The sequence below is a fragment of the Rhipicephalus sanguineus genome, chromosome 6 (assembly GCF_013339695.2).
Source record: "Rhipicephalus sanguineus isolate Rsan-2018 chromosome 6, BIME_Rsan_1.4, whole genome shotgun sequence".
NCBI classification, from domain to species: domain Eukaryota; kingdom Metazoa; phylum Arthropoda; class Arachnida; order Ixodida; family Ixodidae; genus Rhipicephalus; species Rhipicephalus sanguineus.
In genome coordinates, this window is record NC_051181.1 from 2,394,990 (window position 1) to 2,411,646 (window position 16,657).

The 16,657-nt window shown below is 51.8% G+C and overlaps 1 protein-coding gene across 1 annotated transcript in view; it reads left to right on the forward strand.

The window, feature by feature from the left end:
• LOC119395570 (sphingomyelin phosphodiesterase) overlaps positions 1-16,657 on the forward strand; it is a 661,730-nt gene that overhangs the window by 239,249 nt on the left and 405,824 nt on the right. The window contains exons 5-6 of the mRNA XM_037662549.2: positions 1,907-2,076; positions 12,532-12,642. Of these exons, the coding sequence (XP_037518477.2) occupies positions 1,907-2,076; positions 12,532-12,642 (281 nt within the window). The remainder of the gene's footprint in view (positions 1-1,906; positions 2,077-12,531; positions 12,643-16,657) is intronic.

Consider the following 16,657-nt stretch of genomic DNA (forward strand, 5'->3'; position numbering starts at 1 on the left):
TTTTCAATTTAGACTTATTGATAGCGACGGTCTAGGTAAGAATTTACGAGGTTAGGACAAGGGCCGCGAATACCGTAAGTTCAAAGCTTTTCAAGTAATATGGAATGATGGATGCAATCAAATGCTTTTTAGTGCATCTGCTGACATGCCACAGCATCAAGCCATAGCGCTGGAAACACAGGGACCACGCAAGAAAACAGGACGAGCGCACGTCCTGCCCTCTTCCATGGTCCCTACGTTTTCAGGATTCATCGCATGTTCACTCGACACAGGACCCCTATCAGCACTCTCTCACACCCACCGCGATTGCAGTTATTCAAGAACACTCTTGCTGTACGAGAACATTATACCACCAAGAATGTCCTCTGGGTCCTGCCTAGAACGCCATTTAGGCTTAAGAAGCCTGGGATTACGAAGTCCCCTGTACCACCTATTGGACTAAAGCAACTTACCCTCCGTCACATTTACTCAATGTACGGCGGTACGGCAACGTATACACAGATGGGTCTATGACGTCATATATTTCCTCCACAACCTTTGCCATTCCGCAGATGATCATCGCTCAACGCTTCAAATTAGACCACAAGACCTCATCAACAGCCGCGGAACTTGCTGTTGTCCGGGCCTGTCCGTAGATGAACAATATTCTGTAATGCCAAACTTGCTCTTCAAACCATCGCTTGCGTGATGAGACCATGCGCGTACTATACTTTATCTATAAAAATCTCAGAGCCTCTCCACATTCACAAACACGGTCACAATGTCACATTTGAGTGAATACCTGCTCACTGTGGCGTTATGGGACATAATGAGGCTGACGCTGCAGCTAAAACAGCTTTAAACAATGCCCCGGAAGCGCGAATTGAGTTTTCATGAACATACACTAACAACTTGCATCAGCGCACCAACGACGTCACAGGCGACTATATAAATGGGACCCGGAAATGAGCTCACGCATGCCTCATAATCTAAAGAGAAACATTACATGTATGATTCACTAGATTCATCTTCGTGTGGCCTTCACAAGGCGTTATGCCCGCATGATCGGTTGCAATGACACATTTCCCGATTGTGGTCGCTGTCAATTATCAGAAACACTTGAAGCACATTTTTGCGCCTGTTCAGTGTACGCGCGGGAACATCAGCAACCGATTTCCTCGATTTCACGGTTTCATAGTTGACCGTTAACCGATAAGGTTGTCTTAGGTCTTCGGCATGACGCCATCAGCGCAACTAGGGTTATAGGAGTTGTCATTGCCTTCCTACAAGCCATTTGACTGGGTCATACTGGAATAATAGCAGCGCAAGCTACCGGAGCACAGAAGCGCAACACAAACAAGAGCACTGTCCCGTTAGTTTGCGCTGCTGTTATTCCAGAATGAACCTATATCAACTAGACCGCCTTTCAACCCTTCAGCATTTGACTGGATGCACGCCTTCAGATTTGTCCAAACGTGACAATACTATATGCACACCTCCCTATCTTACCAACGTCATTCACTACTCTCTTGCTTCCCTGTCTCGTTTCTCCAGTGCACAGTGGCAGGCCAAAGCAAACTATAGCTCAGACCGACCTGTTTGCATTTCTGTAAACAAATTTTCTCTCAATATGCACTCGACATTTTAGCTGGATCTTTTCCTAATGAACGCACATGTACCTATATATATAAACGAAATCGTCCCGTTGACAACGTCCAGTACGAGGGTTCGTGATATATACAAGAAAAAAGTTGTGCAAACAGTGTCATGTCTGCTTTCCACAAAAGGAATGAATCGGTTAGTTAAGAATGCTAGACCTGAGCTTTTGCAAACACGTGACGTATAACAACGCCATTGCCGAGAGTTACTTATCTGAGTGACTGTCGCGTATGCAATAGCATCTCAACCTCATACTCATTGCACGCAGATTGACTATGTCATCTGGACGGGTGACATGGTGGCACACGACATATGGAACACGTCACGATTGTGCAACCTGGGCATTATGGAATACACAGTGAAGGCCATCGAGAAATACCTGCCAGGTGTTCCAGTCTACCCAGCACTTGGCAATCACGAAGGACAGCCTGTGGACAGGTGAGAAAATGAAAGATAAGGACTAATTTAGAGGAGAAGGTTGACAGGGCTTATGTGGGGTGAGTCTTCAACAGGAAACCGGACCAATAAATAGGCCACAAACTTCAAGCTGTTCAATTCGAAAATATAATTTTCTTCTGAACTTCCCGAATGAGACATTAAAGTAGCTAATTCAATACTACCTTCTTCTTGAAAATGCTATATAAAAGGTACCCGTGAGTTTTATCATTATCGTCCTGTCTGCTTGTACTCTGGTGTCTCGTCCTAAGCGCAGTTTAAGTTTTCATAACATAAATGCTGTAAACAAGCAAAAAATATTTCGTGTATAAGCCAATACAAACGCTCGTGCAGCAGTCCCAGAAAATTTGATAAAAAATCAATAACTTTTAAAATACTAGTCCAAGCGATCCAACTGGAACGAAAAGAAACGTTGAATTAGTTTTGGTTTGTACACCTGTAGACTTGCACATTGTATATTGCTTGGCCCAGCATTTCTCAAGCTATCCAAAAATGCGTCAGAATGTTCGTGTAAAGACATTTATTGGGCAAGCCTAACGAACAGGCGGTAGATCGGAAAAGGACACAGGGAAAAGATGCTCGATGCCTATCTCGTGATGATGACCGTTGAGCCCGTGATGTCATTGTCTTCATTCCTTCATTATAATTGCTACCGTCAAAAAAGATGAAGCCATCCTGGCGATCTAGCACGTGGGAACAAGTCGGTCGAAGTACGCCTTCAAGCGGTCTACTTGAACACTGTCATGCCCACGCCGACGACGTTCGCCGAGCGGCGCAAGCGGTTAAATGGTGTAATTGACGCGTGAAGTGCGCTTGACCACGCAGTATTGACCATGGCAACTTGAAAGTAGTTTGGTAGACAAACCAGGTGTGGATGATGGTACATGAAGCCACACAAGTGTTCCAGGTGCGAGCTTTTGCGGCAGTAGGGTGGTCTTCATCGCGGGCCTCTTTCTGACGTTGTTGGTCGGTCGCCGTAAACTGCTTGTCTAGTTGGCGGCATTCTTTAGCGTGACGGGCAGCTTCCGACATGGCCGTGCACTCGAATGCATCTGGTGCGCATGGCAACAAATTGCCGATAGTGTGTGAGGTACAGTAGGAAGGAGGGGAAAACCGGTTGTGACTTGCGTAGCGGTGTTATACGCGTAGGTCACAAATGGAAGAACCAGGTCCCAGTTTGTTTGATCAGATGCAACATGCGTCGCGAGCATGTCGCCCAGCGTCCCATTAAACGGCTCAGTAAGACCGCTCGTCTGAGCGTGGTAGGCAGTGCTCGTCCGGTGTACAATATGGCATTGACGGAGATGTGCTTGAATTACATCGGAGAGAAATACATGGCGACGGCACTGAGAAGTTTGCGACGAGTACTGTGACGGAGGACAAAACGATTGAGGATGAAATATGCGATATTCTTAGCTGTCGCCGCGTAAAGAACGGCGGTTTAGGCTATCGTGTCAGGTGGTCCACAGCAACGATAGCCCATCGGTTGCCTACCGTGGTCCATAGCAATGGTCCATAACGGTCAATTTTGTCGCGGTCGAATGGGTGGTCTCGGCACGGAAGCGGCCGTAGTGAACCTGTTGCAGGATGCGGTGGTTTTTCCCGTCGGTGACAATTATGACAGGCGCGAATGAACTGACGAACAGAGGTCAACATTCCGCGCCAGTAATACTTTTTCCGTATGCGTTCATAAACCTTGCAGACACCGACGTGAGCACATTGCGGGTCGGAGTGAAAGGACGCGCCGATTGTAGTGATTGCACGCGCAGTGGCTCCTCGTTATTCGGGAAACAACGAGGAGCTACTTCCTACCATCTGGTGAGTATGTGCGCCGGTTGAGAGGCCATCTCTAATGCTGAAGTGCGAAGCCTGGAGTCGCAGTGCTCGAGTGGTCGTAAGTATGGGTGCCTCAGATAAAACGTCAAGCAAATTTGCACATGGATCGCTCCGCTGTGCAAGTGAGACGGTGTCGACGTCAAGAGCTGACACCGTGTGATCTATTGGGGATATGGATGCAGTGTTAGTGGATAGTGATGTCCGCGACAATGCATTAGCGTCAGCATACTTGCGGCCGGAACGGTAAACAACGCGGATTTAATACTCTTCAATCCGAAGAGCCCAACGGGCAAGGCGACCTGCGGATCCTTCAGCGAAGACAGCCAACATAATGCATGGTGGTTCGTAACTACACCAAGCTTGCGACCATATAGGTATAGAGGGAACCTGACAAGCGCCCAAACTGTGGCCAATCATTCTTTTTCGGTAACGCTGCAGTTTGACTCAGCCATTGTGAGCGTTCTGCTGGAGTATGCGACGACGAACTGACGGAAACCAGGCTGTCGTTGTGCGATAACCTCACCGGGGCCGACACCGCTGGCGCCTGTGTCTGCTGAAGATAATTCCTTTCGCGCGAATGGTCGCCGGGTATCTGGCCGTCACCTGCTTTCCCACAAGAAAGGTGGGGTGATTAGGACATCTGCGGGATGTTTCTGTGAACGGGATAATGGCCAGGTTCGTACTGCCCCTTGCTGACCCGGACGGCACCGCTAACAAGAACGAGAGAGGGAGAGAGAATGACCGGCGCGGGCGGACTCGGCGGCCGAATAGACACGAAAGCCATTTCGAACAACGAAGAACGAAAGATCCTCATCTCCCTAACCCAGTTGTAAATATGTAAAATAATCTACTTGTATCATTTAGAAACCTTGGCATCATCGAATTGCTGAAAACAAATCTTTCTCTAACAATTTTCGGTGCCGAAACCCGGTATCCTCAGCTGTTACAAGAACTTCAGCGACAACCGATACAACTGGACTGAACAAAGATGGAGCGTCTCCGAACAAAGAGGGCGGTGTCAAGCTGGGGAAGCTGAGCGAGGAGTTCATTCTACTGAAGACCAGAGATGACTTGGAGTTAGACGACTGCATCGCGACAGGGAGAGATGAAGTGGAGGCCATCGCCAAAGAACTGAAGTAGCAAGATGCGCTCATCGAGCCTCACGTTAACGACGACGACTTCGCCGAGGAGTATGCTGGCGTGCGGAAATACCAAGCGCTCACCACACGCATGCGAACCTGACTTGGACCCTTACAGTGAAAGAGCATGCCCGGTGGAGGTACGGATAATAGAAGCATAACGGCCATATTGTTCACCGGCAACACAGGGCTCATCAAGCTTCCAGAACTGGAACTCCAAAAGTTCAGCGGCGACCGACTCTAAGATACCCCCAATGAAAACGGCGCCCTTTCAGACACCGAGCGCTTTCTGTGCAACAGTGCGGCACCGACGGGCGGGGCGGCAGCAGCGGTGAGCGACATCCACTGGTCTGAACATAATTACGAGTCTGCCATACAGACATCGAAGGAGCACAACAGGCCGACACGACATACCACTGCAGGAACACCTAACTCAGACCTTGAGGGTGCAGACAGTTGAAACATTTGAGAGACGATGAGCACGTGAGGGAAGAATTATTCACTCTGAGCTTCGCTGACGTGCGCTACGAGGCACGCCTTCCTTGGAAGCCTTTGGACTGGCCTTAGCACGTTCATGACCACGCCTATTCCTATTGTTAGTATGCTAACGATGACTTTAAGTTCAAATTATGGCGCTCTCTTAGCGCTTCTGCACAGTTAACGCCATCCAAAGGGTAAACGAGCGTGCTTTTTATCAGTTTCGCTTGTGAGTTCCGGTTTTTCGCTGCGGGCACATTTTTAAGGCTCGTTCGCAGTCGGGTAGGTGGGCGCTCGTTATTTCAGACATGGCAACGACGTCGCCCGCGGGTGCTTCCCGGAAACGGCGAATTTCGACGGATTCCGATTAGTCTGAATGGGAACCTCTGGATGATGATAGCAGTACAGACAGGAAAGACGACTTCGTTTCGTCAGACTTCAGTACTCACGGCGAAAGTTCGTCAAACCGTCCCGGAACGTCATCAGGTATCCGCCGCAGTGTGCCGTCCTCTCCTCAGGCCATTTTATCGCTTCCGTGCGTCGATGTAAACGTATTCGGCGCGTACTGAAGGTCGCAGCTCTTGTCTGCGAGGTGCCAACATTGTTCGGGCGGGAGCATTTGCCGCCGGTTGCAGAAAGGGCGGAGTTGTCTCCGCGAAGACGGCACGGTGTGGAACTAGCGCTCCGGAGTAGCGCGCGGCGGCTTCTTCCTGTTGTTTTTTCACCGCGTGAGTCGTCAGAGAGATATGCAACCACACAAATAAGTATGCATGGATGCATATTTTCGAAAAGCCCCTAATTTCCAGGGGCTGGTCGACGACGCATGGGTGACAAGGAGCGGCGACGGCGTGATGGTGAGCGTCGAGGCGTAGGTTGCGGATAGTCATGTCAAGCCGTGCTTGATTGAGGATCCGAACTTTTATAACGAATAAATCACATGTCGGAGCACGGGGGCCAACGTGCTGCCGCAGTGGGACTCCTGGCGCTGAGCAAAAGGCCGGAGAGCAAGCTGACGAGCCACTTCCTGAAGCACGAAGTCTTTATGCGTGCGAGACGGTAATTCTGGTCAGGCATGATGTCCAGCGCATGTGACTTGGATCGTCTCAGATGAACGTCGCCTGAGAGCTCGTTGGGCCTTCAATTCGTCATAGTTATGGCACAGAGTTACGGACCCAGTGCTAGAGGACTTCGCGAGCAACATCTAGAAATCATCGTCGTCGACACCCTTCGTAATATGCTGTATCTTGGTACTTTCGCTCATTGACGCATCTACGCGCATAGAGGCGGTCGCATACAGACGACGAGCATAGAGGCGCATATAGAACACCCGGTGGTCGAAATTTCCGAAGCCCTCCCTACGCCGTGTCTAATAATCATATCACAGTTTAGGGACGTTAACCCTCGACAATTATTATTATGAGGCACCGACGCGCTGCAGAGATTGATTATGTCCTTGATATCGGCTGCAAAAGGTTTGTGGGATGCCGTGTCGATGGAAGGACGCGTCCCAACAGAAAACGTAACAACTGTTTATTAACGAGGTAGCAGCAGCGGGGCGAGCATACCTACGCTGCGCCCGGTCGGGTAGCGAAGGAATGATCTGTACCGAGCTTGGCAGCTTGGTTTTATAGCCACCGTCGTTGACGTAAGCCTCCAATGACGCTGCGGTGGCGCTGTCCCTTATCTAAGGCGTGGTGCAGCATGCAGCCGTGTCACGCCCTCCTTGATAGTGACGAGGCGGAGGCTGCGCTGGTTTGTGCGCACTGTGTCGCCACATCACCCCCCGCGGAGTGCAGAGCCCTCAGGGTCTGTAGAAATCTGGGAGGCGTACCAGACGTCCAGAGCGTGTCGTGACCGGAGCGGGCTGCGACGTCGGCGGCTGTGGATAGATGCCTGTGGTTGGGATGGCGCTGTCCGGTTCGTTCGAAGCGATGTATGCGGGCTTGAGCCGGTCAATCGAGACGCGGACGTCGTTTCCGTTCAGGCGCAGGGTAAAGCTCTTGTTGTCGCGATGGACGACCAGGTAGGGTCCACTGTAGGGTGGCAGGAAAGGCCTGCGGACGGTGTCGTCGCGGAGGAAAGCGTGCGTGCTCGAAGCTAGCTCCTTGAACACGAAAGGTGTAGGCTTGCAGTGGTGGGCTGCAGGTGACGGGCGTAAGGCGGCGATGGTGCGTCGGAGTCGGGCGACGAAGTCGGCGGGGTCTGACGTCGTAGTGCTCGATGGCAGTGCGGCGAGGAATTCATCTGGGAGACGGAGTGGTTCCCCGTAGACGAGCTCTGCTGGTGTAGCGTGCATGGCCGGCTTGAAGGTGGCGCGAAGACCGAGGATGACGGCTGGGATGGCCTCGAGCCAGGTTGAGTCCGGGTGGCACATAATGGCTGCTTTGAACTGTCGGTGGAAACGCTCGATCATTCCGTTGGCACAGGGGTGGTAACTGGTGGTCCTCAAGCGTTCGAAACCGATGGTCAGTCCGAGGAGCCTGAAAAGGTGCGACTCGAACTGTCGTCCTTGGTCGGTGGTTACGCGGCGGGGGGCGCCGAAACGAGCAATCCAGCCGGTGAAGAAGGCAGAGGCGACATCTTCCGCGGTGATTCCTTCGAGGGGCCATGCCTCGGGCCATCGAGTGTAACGATCGATGGTGGGGAGGCAGTAGCGATAGGGTCCAGCAGGGGGAAAGGGTCCTATGATGTTGAGGTGGACGTGCTCAAACCGACCGGAGGGCTGAGGGAATGTTCCGAGTGGTGACCTGACGTGCCTGGTGACTTTAGCGCGTTGGCATTGAATGCAGGAGCGCGCCCAGGTGCGACACTCCCGCTGCATGGAGGGCCAGACATAGCGGTCAGCCACGACGCGTGTAGACGCGCGTATGCCTGGATGGCTGAGGTTGTGGAGCTGGTTGAAAGGCCGACGGCGATGGGACAGGGGCACATAGGGCCTGCTTCGTCCGGTCGACATGTCTGCAACAGATTGTGGTTGTCGACCCTGGAATGGGGACTTGTTGCAGCTGTAGTGAGGACCTGCCCTTGAGAAGTTCCTGCAGTTCGGCGTCCGTAGTCTGAGCCTCGGCGAGGACGTCCGCTGTTATGTGCGCGGAACTGATGGCTGCTACACGTGAAAGCGCGTCGGCGACCACATTGTCTTTCCCGCTGACATGTTGGATGTCGGTGGTGAACTGTGCAATGAACGAGAGTTGGTTCTGCTGTACAGGAGGGAGTGTGTCGCGACGTTGAGAGAACGCGAAGGTGAGAGGCTTGTGGTCGGTATAGATGGTGCAGTTCTGTGCTTCGAGAATATGGCGAAAGTGTTGCACTGCTTCGTATATCGCCAGAAGTTCTCTGTAGTCAGTGGAACTGGCGGTTGAAGGGGTCGTTTTCTGAGCTGCGAGTTTCTTGGAGAAGAACGCCAAGGGATGCCAGGTGTTGACCACGCGTTGCATGAGGGCGGCGCCGATGGCGAAGCTAGATGCGTCCGTAAAGAGTCCCAAGGGAGCGTCTGGCACGGGATGGGTGAGGAGCGTGGCGGTGCAGAGGGCGGCTTTGCATTCTTCGAAAGTTTTCGTTAACGTCGGTGTCCACGTAACGGGTTGGTTTCCTCGTAGCCCAGCCAAAGCATCATGGAGGGAAGCCTGGTAGTCGGCTGCGTGTGGCACGAAACGCCTGTAAAAGTTCAGCATGCCGAGGAAACGGCGAAGATCTTTAGCGGTGGTGGGTTGAGGGTAACTTTGCAGGTCCGAGATGCGTTCTAGAAAAGGCCGAGTTCCCTCAGATGAAACTTCGTGGCCGAGGAAGTTTACGACGGAAGCGCCTAGCGTACTTTTTTCGGTATTGACGAGTAGACCGTGGTCATCGAGGCGTTGGAACAGCAGACGAAGGTGGCTGTGGTGCTCTTCGGCGTCCCGGCAGAATACCAGTATGTCGTCAAGGTAAACGAAGCAGAAGTCGAGGCCGCGGACGACTTCGTAGATGAAGCGCTGATAGGTTTGTCCAGCGTTCCTCAGGCCGAAGCTCATGAAGGGAAACTCGAACAAGCCAAAGGGAGTGAAGATTGCGGTTTTCGGGACGTCATCCGGATTAACGAGTATCTTTGTGTAGGCCTTCACCAAGTCTAGTACGGAGAACACGTGGCAGCCATGAATGCGATGGGCGAAGTCCTGTATGTGGTGGACGGGGTACCTGTCCGGGATGGTGCGTGCGTTGAGGGCACGGTAGTCCCCACAGGGCCGCCAGCCTTCGGTCTTCTTTGGAACAAGGTGAAGTGGCGAGGCCCATGGGACCGTCAGAGCGGCGGGCGATTCCTTCGCAGAGCGTGGCCTCGAACTCTGCTTTTGCTATGCGCATGCGGTCCGGGGCATGGCGACGAACGCGGCAGAAAATCGGGGGGCCTGAAGTGGTCCTGATGTAGTGCACAGTGGTATGCTGCACTTTGCGTGGCAGTCCGCTGGGGCGCGTCAATCCGGGAAATTCGGCGAGGATGGCGTGGTATGGCGAATGATTGTCAACACTGAGTACCTTGATGCTTGGCTGTTGGGCGGTCGTTCGCTGACCTGGTGTGGAATGTCCCGTTGTTGCGTCGATGACGAGGTCGTTGCGGCAGTCCGGAAGGAGGTTTTAGTGGGCCAGGAAGTCTGAGCCGATGATTGGCTCGGCGACGTCGGCGATGACAAAGTTCCAGTGAAGGTCACGGCCTAAGTTTCTGAGCTGGATGTGCAGGCGGAGCGAGCCGTACGTCTTGATTGTGGAGCGTTTTGCCGCACTGAGCTCGAAAGATGTAGGCGGACGAGGACCTTGAAGGTGGGATCGCGGGTAGCAGCAAATGTCGGAACAGCTGTCGACAAGGACCGCTGCTTCGTGATTTCGTCAGTCACGAAGATGCGACGGCCTCTGGGTTGGCAGCTTGCGGCCGTCTCTACAAGCTGCCGTTGGCGTTTTCCGCATGCCCAGCAGAACAGGGTGGTCGACACTGCCGTGCTCTGTCCCCGAAGCGTCGGTGGTAGTAACACGGGCGGCCGTTGTTATCGGGTTCCCGCGACGAAGTAGTGTTACGGACGCGGCTTTGCGAGTGGCAGCGCTGGTGCATCGGAAGACCTTCACCCAGGCGTTGCTGAATGAAGGTGAGCTGCCGGTCGGTGTCGTTTATACGGCGTGCAAGCTCGGTGGTGTTTAGCGGTGCGGCGACAGCCTGGATTGTGGGGGACAACTGCGGCAAGGAGACCTCGATCACGCAATCAGCGACCTCGGCAAGTTGGTCGAGAGGTAGCGTCAGCTGAGCCCGCAGAATTGCCTGAACGTGCAGTGGAAGTCGTTGGAGCCAGAGTGATCGCAGGAAAGATTCCTGGACTTCTATGTTACCCGCGACAGCACGCATGTGGCGGAGTAACTGCGAAGGTTTGCGCTCGGCAAGTTCTGCGGACTGAAGTTGTCGCACTTTCTGGTCTTCCGAGAGTGACAGCCGGCGGATGAGTTCGCTCTTGAGGTATTCGTACAAGTTGGCCGTTGGTGGGTTGGCGAGGATGTCACGGACCTGGTTGGCGTAGCGGGCGTCCAGGTGGGCGACGACGTAGTCGTAGTGGGTCCGGTCTTGTGTAATGCGCGCCAGGGAGAACTGGGCCTCGACTTGGGCGAACCATACCTGGGGCGAGTCCGCCCAAAATGGCGGAAGCTTGACAGTGACACGCCAGACGTCCAGGTCGGCAGTGGCCGCAGTGGTAGCAGCATCTGCGTTGACAGCGATCGTCGGAACGAAGCTTTGGGGGGCGTTGTCCACAAGAAGCTGTGCAGAATCGTCGGGCGAATGCGGTCCATTTTGCATGCGCTGCTGCTGTTGCTGAAGTTGCTATTGAATTTGTTCCACTTGCTGCCGAAGAGCGGCAAGGGCTTGCGGGTCGGCCATAGTGGTGCGGTTTGTTCAGTTTCCGGGTCACCAGATGTGGGATGCCGTGTCGATGGAAGGACGCGTCCCAACACAAAACGTAACAACTGTTTATTAACCAGGTAGCAGCAGCGGGGCGAGCATACCGACGCTGCGCCCGGTCGGGTAGCGAAGGAATGATCTGTTCCGAGCTTGGCAGCTTGGCTTTATAGCCACCGTCGGTGACGTAAGCCTCCGGTGACGCTGCGGTGGCGGTGTCCCTATCTGAGGCGTGGTGTAGCATGCAGCTGTGTCACGCCCTCCTAGATAGTGACGAGGCGGAGGCTGCGCTGGTTTGTGCGCACTGTGTCGCCACAGGTTCATCTGATTCCTGTGCCCGTGTGCGCAGACGTTCAATGCGAAACTGCCGTACGGCAGGGCGACCGAAAACGGCGGATGTTGCCTCTTTGAAAGCGGACCAGTTCTCCGGCTCAAGTTCGTGGTCCATATACCTTAGCTTCGCCAGTTAGCGAGGTCAAAGTTCACAGTTTCAACTTAGCAGCGTCATCCCACCTGTTGGGTCCACCAACGTTTTAGCAGGACGACAGTCCTCGACGTTCTGGTCGTCCGTGCCCGCTAATATCGGGGGGTGTCTCTGGCGAACCGGACCGGGGGCAAACAGCGGCTGCGAGTCTGTTGGGCAGCGTCAGCTTGCATGGTCGACGGCAGCGTGCGGGATCGGAGTTCCAGGGCGCAGGTGATGTGGGTGCCCGGTACGAGCCACCAAATGTAAAGATGCTTATTGGGCGAGCCTAACAAACAGGCGGTAGATCAGAAAAGGACACAGGGAGAAGATGGTGGGGTTCGAGCGTCTATCTCATGGTGACTTCCTCTCTTAGTGATCGTTCAGCCCGTGATGCCATGGTCTTCATTCCTTCACTATAATGGCAACATTTTCATTCAAGATTTCATCGTCAAGCCGTTGCAACGTTCTGGGTAGATATATTTCCTAACGATAGCACCATCGGTGATTGTTCCCGCAGCATTGCTGCTGTTTAGTATAGTGGTTGCGTGTCTTGCCAAAAGAGCACACAACTGCATGTTGCATAATTCATGAATTTGTGCATGGCCTCGCAGCTTCCCTATACCAGCAGTGAAGGGCAACCGGTCTGTGGATTGGCTCTACACAGCTCTGGCTTCACAGTGGTCCCAGTGGCTGCCTCCATCAGCCACCTTGACTATGAAAAGGTGATATGTGAACATAACAGTTGGGCCGCATCTTACGCTCTGTAACGCTTAAAGGCGAATGGCTGCTTCGCACTTAGTGAAGTATTAAGTCTTACAACCATACTTCGTGGAACACATAACGAATTGCAGCGTGAGAGATTAAATTACCTTGATGTGTGCTCAGTAGATTGCACTGTTCGTTCTTACCAGAAGGTTTCTCTACCTCAGGTGGTGTTGCATGACCTCCGAGATTGGTGCACTTTCCACCAATCGACGATGTCGCGTGATGACGTGTTCATACGATGTCACGATCACGCTACAAATTTGCTCGGTCTGTGATGTCATTATGACGTCATCACATAATTTGCCTGCAGTATTTCACTTAAGGCGCCGCTCAGCGAGACAAATGAGGCTTTCGTCTTAACGAGTATCTATGAGCAGGTAGGTTGCGGATGGGAATTGCTTGTTACAACCGGTTATAACTGGCGTGCGACTTTTATTTAGCTCGCCGTACGTGGGTGCATTGGACTGATTATAGTGTTCATTTTCGGAAAACTGGCATGAGCTCACTTGGAAATGCGCTGAATCTTGAAAGTTTTCATTGCCCACCAAATTTCGGCGTCCCTAATGTGTGTTGGACCTCTTTGATCTGATAGAGTAGCATACAGAACGAAGTGAATAACTTTGATGTCGGGCAAGACTGATTTGGGCGAGTTGGTACATGCTTAGCTGGGGAAGAACAGCGCAATTGGCCACGAGATCGAGCGGAGTCGCCGCCTAGCGGCTTCTGGCTGAACCGCGTCTAGTGTGGATTGCTCTGTGCGTCGTCTGCTAGCCCCGTTGTGTTTGCATGTGCGCGTACGTCATACAGATCCTCGAAAGGCGGTTTGTTCCGTTGCGTTAGTGCAAGTTTAACCGCTCGTACGTATGCCTAACGGGATGTAAAGAAGCATTTGGCCTTGATCGGCTGTATATGTACTGTAATAAGATCAGAGAGTGCACTTGTCGAGAGTGCTGTGTGTGGTCGTCGTACCCTCCGTCACGAGTCATATCAGTGTAGCTGGCGCTCTGTGGTTCAAGCGCATTGCAAGGTCCACTTGGCGTTGCCCTAAAGATGAGAAGTATTAAATCTCATTTGAATATAGCCTTTTAGCGGCGCGGTGGTAAAAAAAGGTACTTGAGCGTTGTGGTTAGGTGTTGTTTATACGTTACGCGACGAGCTTTAGTTGTGTACGGTCCCATGGTCTCTCTAGAGAGAAATATTTCTGTTAAGTCACGTCTGACACTTCGACACTTAAATTGTCCCCTAAAAAGAACAGAAAATGAAATGACACGGAAATCGCAAAACAGAGTTGCATTGCGCAATTTTAACTTGTGGCGAAACTTATACAAAAACACCCGTGTACTTAAATTAACATGCGCGTTAAAGAGCGCTGATGGTCAAAATAATCCAAATGGCGTAGTTTACAATTATGTCGTAGTAATTTCACGCGAAGCCACATCTTTTTTTCTTTACATTATCTTGAGCGTTTGTGTTGCGTTGTTTAGATTGACAGAAGGCAGCGGACATTATTCGAATGAAAAAGGGTACTTTAGTCCCGTGAAATAACCGGACCTTTGTTCCATTAATGTCGTGCAAGTAATCATTCGAAGAAATTTCCGTGCTGTACAGTTACCTTAGTCTACTGTTACTGGAATAAAAAACAAGCGTGTGCGTGTTAAACGTCTCCGTAGCTGTAAAGCGCTGTCAGCCACGTAGCTTTCCTCAGTAAACCTATAAACTGTCCTACATTTCATGGAGAACTGAATAAGAAATGCGAATGAATATTTGAGCACGCAGTGCACAAAGTTCTCTTTCAACTCATCGTGCAGGAATACGGGCTTTCTTTTTGTTGAGGAGCATCCATATGAACAAGAAGTAAATAGTTAATTTAGTCGCGCGATACAGTAGTGCGTAGTAGGTGGAACACAAGCTAAACATGTACAAAAAAACAACAAGAAAACGTCACCCATTGCGAAAACGCCGCCTGTCGCCGAAGGCGAGCAACCCGTTTGTTGGACCTCTAAGCCTTCCAACTGCGGCGTGGTTAACATCGAGCCAAAAACACGTCTTGCAAGATGAACCGCTTTAATGGAACTAGAAACAAAAGAAAAAAAGAGGGCGAGCCAGCGCTGCCACGTGAGCACGCGTCAGCTCGTGAGGAGCATCCATAATGATGATGTTTGGTCATCTGTAGACGAATGACGAAGAAAAGGAAGTCACAACAGTCTCCCGCGCCGACAGATGACGTTAGTTGGCTTCCAACGGGTAAAGTAGCTGTACGGGCCGCTTCACAACAGAGCCGTCGGGCAAGCATAAAGAGCAGGTCCTGACAATGCTGTCGCGTCCGCTGATCAGTTCTTCTATGCGGGCCAAACTCCACAGTTGCCTTGGAAGCTGTTTATCCCCGAGTAGAACTACGTTGCCTTTCTTCAAAGAGTCATTTCTTTTGGCTTGGTTGGATGTAAAGTTCCTGAGTTCATTAAGGTACTCTTTATACCAACGAGACCAAAATGCTTTCAAATCATCTTCTCGCTTGCTCCAAAGTTTCTTCAGTGCATCGTTGGTAGACTCGGTGTTGATTTTCAGTTCGTAATGTGGTAGCGTTGTCAGTCTCCTTCCAACGAGAAAATCTGCTGCAGATAGGGGGTATGGTTCATCCACGTCGTTGAACACGTAAGTCAAAGGTCGAGAATTCACCACGGCCTCCACTTCTGTTAGTAGAGTAACTAACTCTGTCCGACTGACAAGCCTTCGCCCAAGCATCTTCTTCAAGCAGGTTTTTACAGAACGAACGAGTCTTTCGTAGAACCCGCCCCACCAAGGAGCGCTCGGGCAAATGAATTTCCATTGGATCTTCGAGGAGGAAAAGAAGGCGAGTACGTCGGGGTGTCTTATCGTTCGCCAAAGCTTCTGTAGGTCCTTGGACGCTTTGACGAATGTTCGTGCGTTGTCGCTGTAGATAGTGTGACAGAGGCCCCGCCGTGATACGAATCTCCGCAGGACGCAAAGAAAATTCACTGTGGTCAAGTCTTCAACCAGTTCCAAGTGAACAGCTCTTGTCACCGCGCACGTAAAAAGAGCGATGTAGGAGCGCTCGTGGGGATGCCCTTTGATGTATAGTGGCCCCGCAAAGTCAACTCCACTCACGAGGAACGGAGGGGCTTGAGTAGCACGATCCTGAGGCATACAAGGTGAAGATTGCTCAACAGGTTTACTCTGTAGGCGTTGGCAGATGACACACCGTCTTATCCCGTACACGGGCCAGCACGTATCAGACATTGCAAGCCATCTAGGTCCAAACCACCACAACTGCGACTGGCTCAGTTTGAGTGCAGACAAGCCTCGAGTGAGCAAATCGGCGGGGTTTTCTTTTCCAGGACAAAATCGCCATCTGGTATACTCAGTCAAAGTTCTGATTTCTTGCGTCCGGTTCCGCACAAACTCCTTCCAGGTAACGGGATCCTTGTTAATCCAGCAAAGTGTAATCTGGGAATCGGACCAAAAAGTTGCTTCACCAATACCAAGGTCGCAATTCTTCACGACGTAGGCGTACATTCGGGCTGCAAGCAATGCTGCCATCAATTCCAGCCTCGCTAGAGTGACCGTCTTTAACGGCGCAACTCTGGTCTTTGCCATCAGTAGCATAGTCCGAATGGTGCCACTGTAGTCTGCCGTACGAAGGTAGGCTGCAGCCCCGTATGCCGACTCGCTTGCCTCAGAAAAGATGTGGAGTGCTGCCTTTTGGTACGGGCCTTCTCCGCCGGCTGCTAGGAACCTTGGAATACTGAGGTCACTAAGCATGGTTACCTCCGTGCTCCATTTCATCCAGACAGCAGATAATTTGGGTGGCAATGTCTCATCCCAGTCGAGGTTTTCCTTCCATAGATCTTGTAAGAAGATTTTCGCCCGTACTAAGAAAGGTGAAAGAAACCCGAAAGGGTCGTAGATCCTTGCAACAGCCTGAAGCACAAAGCGTTTTGTAATACGATGCTC